General features: G+C 43.8%; 1 protein-coding gene across 1 annotated transcript in view; it reads left to right on the forward strand.

Moving 5' to 3' along the window:
* Positions 1-6,288, forward strand: part of LOC139457167 (ankyrin repeat domain-containing protein 17-like) — an 89,282-nt gene extending 82,994 nt beyond the window's left edge. Inside the window, exons 8-10 of the mRNA XM_071238591.1 lie at positions 2,324-4,801; positions 4,874-5,689; positions 5,768-6,288. Of these exons, the coding sequence (XP_071094692.1) occupies positions 2,324-4,801; positions 4,874-5,689; positions 5,768-6,288 (3,815 nt within the window). The remainder of the gene's footprint in view (positions 1-2,323; positions 4,802-4,873; positions 5,690-5,767) is intronic.
* The last annotated feature ends 271 nt before the right edge of the window (positions 6,289-6,559 follow it).

Here is a 6,559-nt window from a genome sequence, read left to right on the forward strand (position 1 = left end):
CATCTAAAAATATACCCAAGACACAGTAAAATGTGTTCAATCATACTGTATAATTCCGGATGTCCCGATGTGCTTTGAATTGCATCTGAAATATATATAATATATAGGGAAATATATGTGAACCATTACGCAACGAGTTGACAATTATTTTAGGTATGCCTGTTTGCGCTAAGACAGAACCCGGTCGCAAAAAATGGCCACGATAGGGGCACGAGTCGCTATTCGGCTTGTCCCGGAATAACACGAGTTGGTCATGAATGGTGATAATCCTGTCATTATGTTAGATGACAGATTCGGTGATCTAGAATTCGATGTAGAAGGGGGTCAAAGTGGAGACTCCGTCTACGACTTATTGTGGAAGTGAAAGAACCTGACAAAAATACTGAAAAACACTTTATGGACAAGTCCACTAAAATTCTAAAAGATCAAGAGAGTACAAAAGATAATCAAGCAAGGCTAATGAAAACAGCTACTAGTTTTATATATCTATATATCAAATGTGCCTTGTTTTCACAGAAAGAACGGAATCTAGGATTCAGTCAATGACTAAAGGCATGGTGGAGACAGAAGCCCTCCAGAAAGTGACGGAGAAGCTGGACAGAGGAGCAACATGGGTGACAATTAAAGGAAGGCCAGGAGAGGGGAAGTCTACAATGGCCTACATGGCCCTCAAAGATCAGCACACTCAGGGGAGACAAGTGTATCAGGTGGTGTCACCAGAAGAGTTCAATGAGGTCATAACAGCCAGCACAAACCCTGTCATTATGTTAGATGACATATTCGGCGATCTAGAATTTGATGTAGCAGAATGGGCTAAGTGGAGACCAAGTCTACGACCTTTTGTGGATATGAAGGATCCAGACAAGACTACTGAAAAAGACTCTAAAGATAAATCCACTAAAAGTAAAAAAGAGAGAACAAAGGATGAGCAAACAATTCTAAAGAGAACAGCACCAAACAAAGGCAAAACGATCATTATCCTCGTAGGCCGTGACTATGTGCTGAAATCCTCACTGGCAGACTTGGGAAGGATGGCAGATTATATATCTAGTCCCCAGTATGTGGTGGAAGTTTCCTCACAGACAGACTCTAATGAACGAAGGAAGATATGGCATGTTCATGCCAAAACAAAAAACATAAACTTTGATGAGTCAACCGTGTCTCGGATATGTCAATCTGACTGTCCGCACGGCTTTCCCACTCGGCTGGTTGGTTGGTTGGTTGCTTGCTTTATTGTTTAACGCCGCACTCAGCAATATTCCAGCTATATGACGGCGGGTCGGTAAATAATCGAGTCTCGACCAGACAATCCAGTGATTGACATCATGAGCATCGATCCACACAATTGGGATACGACGACTTGCATCAACCAAGTCAGCAAGCCTGAACATCCAATCCTGTTAGTCGCCACTTACGACAAGCATAGTCACCTTTTCACGGCAAGCATGGGTTGCTGAAGACCTATTCTACCCCGGATCTTCACGGGTCTCTTCCAATAGGGATGTGTTTGGGCACATTTTGTGGTCGCCCAGAAGAAGATCACAATGGACAACACATGGGAAATGAACATGATTTCATCTGCTGTCGTGGGTGTGGAAAATATACTGACGTCCAAAAGAAACTTTACCAGAGTTTGAAATCACTCTTGCTCAAAAACGACAAGCATAATCGCCTTTTATGGCAAGCATGGGTTGCTGAAGACCTATTCTACCCCGGATATTCACGGGTATCTTATAGAGTGAGGAGGATAAAGTGACGGTGATCTTGGTGCAGTGTGTGTGGAGAAAGGTACTTGAATATCGTTATGGTGTTGTTTGAAAAGCGTGATTCTGTTAACATGATGTCATGTCTTGGATTCACTCCTCTTCTTAGCTCATGTGCAGGAAACACTGATATTATCTCGTATTTGCTTTAAAAAGGAACGAGAGTGAACCAACTTTCAAATGTTACAGGTGTCACACCACTTCATAAAGCAAAAGGGCGGAGATCTACAGACTCTGCTGATGTGTTACTGAAGGCTTGAGCTGATGTACACAGAATTATACAGGTCACACACCACTTTCTAAAGCAGCAGCAGCAACAGCAGCAGCAGCAACAGCAGCAGAAGCATTGAATGGATCATCAAAGTATGTTGATGTGTTTCTGAAGGCTGGAGCTCAAGTCAATGTTCTGAAGAATAAAGGTGACACACCACTTCATAAAGCAGCAGGACGGGGATCTACACAGTGTGTGGATGCGTCACTGAAGGGTGGAGCTGATGTGAATGTACAGAATAATACAGGTGACACACCACTTCATAAAGCAACAGGGCGGGGATCTACACAGTGTGTTGATGCGTTACTGAAGGCTGGAGCTGATGTGAATTTACAGAATAATACAGGTGACACACCACTTCATAAAGCAACAGGGCAGGGATCTACAGAGTGTGTTGAAGTGTTACTGAAGGCTGGAGCTGATGTGAATGTACAGAATAATACAGGTGACACACCACTTCATAAAGCAACAGGGCGGGGATCTACACAGTGTGTTGATGCGTTACTGAAGGCTGGAGCTGATGTGAATGTACAGAATAATACAGGTGACACACCACTTCATAAAGCAACAGGGCGGAGATCTACAGAGTGTGTTGAAGTGTTACTGAAGGCTGGAGCTGATGTGAATGTACAGAATAATACAGGTGACACACTACTTCATAAAGCAACAGGGCGGGGATCTACAGAGTGTGTTGATGCGTTACTGAAGGCTGGAGCTGATGTGAATGTACAGAATAATACAGGTGACACACCACTTCATAAAGCAACAGGTCGGGGATCTACAGAGTGTGTTGATGCGTTACTGAAGGCTGGAGCTGATGTGAATGTACAGAATAATACAGGTGACACACCACTTCATAAAGCAACAGGGCGGAGATCTACAGAGTGTGTTGAAGTGTTACTGAAGGCTGGAACTGATGTGAATGTCCAGAATAATACAGGTGACACACCACTTCATAAAGCAACAGGGCGGAGATCTACAGAGTGTGTTGAAGTGTTACTGAAGGCTGGAACTGATGTGAATGTACAGAATAATACAGGTGACACACCACTTCATAAAGCAACAGGGCGGGGATCTACAGAGTGTGTTGTTGCGTTACTGAAAGCTGGAGCTGATGTGAATGTACAGAATAATACAGGTGACACACCACTTCATAAAGCAATAGGGCGGAGATCTACAGAGTGTGTTGAAGTGTTACTGAAGGCTGGAGCTGATGTGAATGTACAGAATAATACAGGTGACACACCACTTCATAAAGCAACAGGGCGGGGATCTACAGAGTGTGTTGATGCGTTACTGAAGGCTGGAGCTGATGTGAGTGTACAGAATAATACAGGTGACACACCACTTCATAAAGCAACAGGGCGGAGATCTACAGAGTGTGTTGAAGTGTTACTGAAGGCTGGAGCTGATGTGAATTTACAGAATAATACAGGTGACACACCACTTCATAAAGCAACAGGGCGGGGATCTACACAGTGTGTTGATGCGTTACTGAAGGCTGGAGCTGATGTGAATGTACAGAATAATACAGGTGACACGCCACTTCATAAAGCAACAGGGCGGAGATATACAAAGTGTGTTGAAGTGTTACTGAAGGCTGGAGCTGATGTGAATGTACAGAATAATACAGGTGACACACCACTTCATAAAGCAACAGGGCGGGGATCTACACAGTGTGTTGATGCGTTACTGAAGGCTGGAGCTGATGTGAATGTACAGAATAATACAGGTGACACACCACTTCATAAAGCAACAGGGCGGGGATCTACAGAGTGTGTTGATGCGTTACTGAAGGCTGGAGCTGATGTGAATGTACAGAATAATACAGGTGACACACCACTTCATAAAGCAACAGGGCGGAGATCTACAGAGTGTGTTGAAGTGTTACTGAAGGCTGGAGCTGATGTGAATTTACAGAATAATACAGGTGACACACCACTTCATAAAGCAACAGGTCGGGGATCTACAGAGTGTGTTGAAGTGTTACTGAAGGCTGGAACTGATGTGAATGTACAGAATAATACAGGTGACACACCACTTCATAAAGCAACAGGGCGGAGATCTACAGAGTGTGTTGAAGTGTTACTGAAGGCTGGAACTGATGTGAATGTACAGAATAATACAGGTGACACACCACTTCATAAAGCAACAGGGCGGAGATCTACAAAGTGTGTTGAAGTGTTACTGAAGGCTGGAGCTGATGTGAATGTACAGAATAATACAGGTGACACACTACTTCATAAAGCAGCAGGGCGGGGATCTACAGAGTGTGTTGATGCGTTACTGAAGGCTGGAGCTGATGTGAATTTACAGAATAATACAGGTGACACACCACTTCATAAAGCAACAGGGCGGAGATCTACAGAGTGTGTTGAAGTGTTACTGAAGGCTGGAGCTGATGTGAATTTACAGAATAATACAGGTGACACACCACTTCATAAAGCAACAGGGCGGAGATCTACAGAGTGTGTTGAAGTGTTACTGAAGGCTGGAGCTGATGTGAATTTACAGAATAATACAGGTGACACACCACTTCATAAAGCAACAGGGCGGGGATCTACACAGTGTGTTGATGCGTTACTGAAGGCTGGAGCTGATGTAAATGTACAGAATAATACAGGTGACACACCACTTCATAAAGCAACAGGGCGGAGATCTACAGAGTGTGTTGAAGTGTTACTGAAGGCTGGAGCTGATGTGAATGTACAGAATAATACAGATGATACACCACTTCATAAAGCAACAGGGCGGGGATCTACACAGTGTGTTGATGCGTTACTGAAGGCTGTAGCTGATGTGAATGTACAGAATACAGGTCACACACCACTTCATAAAGCAACAGGGCGGGGATCTACAGAGTGTGTTGAAGTGTTACTGAAGGCTGGAGCTGATGTGAATGTACAGAATAATACAGGTGACACACCACTTCATAAAGCAACAGGGCGGGGATCTACAGAGTGTGTTGAAGTGTTACTGAAGGCTGGAGCTGATGTGAATGTACAGAATAATACAGGTGACACACCACTTCATAAAGCAACAGGGCGGAGATCTACAGAGTGTGTTGAAGTGTTACTGAAGGCTGGAGCTGATGTGAATGTACAGAATAATACAGGTGACACACTACTTCATAAAGCAGCAGGGCGGGGATCTACAGAGTGTGTTGATGCGTTACTGAAGGCTGGAGCTGATGTGAATTTACAGAATAATACAGGTGACACACCACTTCATAAAGCAACAGGGCGGAGATCTACAGAGTGTGTTGAAGTGTTACTGAAGGCTGGAGCTGATGTGAATTTACAGAATAATACAGGTGACACACCACTTCATAAAGCAACAGGGCGGAGATCTACAGAGTGTGTTGAAGTGTTACTGAAGGCTGGAGCTGATGTGAATTTACAGAATAATACAGGTGACACACCACTTCATAAAGCAACAGGGCGGGGATCTACACAGTGTGTTGATGCGTTACTGAAGGCTGGAGCTGATGTAAATGTACAGAATAATACAGGTGACACACCACTTCATAAAGCAACAGGGCGGAGATCTACAGAGTGTGTTGAAGTGTTACTGAAGGCTGGAGCTGATGTGAATGTACAGAATAATACAGATGATACACCACTTCATAAAGCAACAGGGCGGGGATCTACACAGTGTGTTGATGCGTTACTGAAGGCTGTAGCTGATGTGAATGTACAGAATACAGGTCACACACCACTTCATAAAGCAACAGGGCGGGGATCTACAGAGTGTGTTGAAGTGTTACTGAAGGCTGGAGCTGATGTGAATGTACAGAATAATACAGGTGACACACCACTTCATAAAGCAACAGGGCGGGGATCTACAGAGTGTGTTGAAGTGTTACTGAAGGCTGGAGCTGATGTGAATGTACAGAATAATACAGGTGACACACCACTTCATAAAGCAACAGGGCGGAGATCTACAGAGTGTGTTGAGGTGTTACTGAAGGCTGGAGCTGATGTGACTTTACAGAATAATACAGGTGACACACCACTTCATAAAGCAACAGGGCGGAGATCTACAGAGTGTGTTGAAGTGTTACTGAAGGCTGGAGCTGATGTGAATTTACAGAATAATACAGATGACACACCACTTCATAAAGCAACAGGGCGGGGATCTACAGAGTGTGTTGATGCGTTACTGAAGGCTGGAGCTGATGTGAATTTACAGAATAATACAGATGACACACCACTTCATAAAGCAACAGGGCGGAGATCTACAGAGTATGTTTAAGTGTTACTGAAGGCTGGAGCTGATGTGAATTTACAGAATAATACAGATGACACACCACTTCATAAAGCAACAGGGCGGAGATCTACAGAGTGTGTTGAAGTGTTAATGAAGGCTGGAGCTGATGTGAATTTACAGAATAATACAGATGACACACCACTTCATAAAGCAGTAGCAGTAGTAGCAGCAAGGGGTGGATCTACAGAGTGTGTTGATGTGAGTATGCATACTCATTATAAACAGTTTGTTTGCAATATACTTTATCAATTTTATT

The sequence above is a fragment of the Haliotis cracherodii genome, unplaced genomic scaffold, assembly GCF_022045235.1.
Source record: "Haliotis cracherodii isolate W230 unplaced genomic scaffold, xgHalCrac1.p SCAF_12, whole genome shotgun sequence".
Taxonomy (NCBI): domain Eukaryota; kingdom Metazoa; phylum Mollusca; class Gastropoda; order Lepetellida; family Haliotidae; genus Haliotis; species Haliotis cracherodii.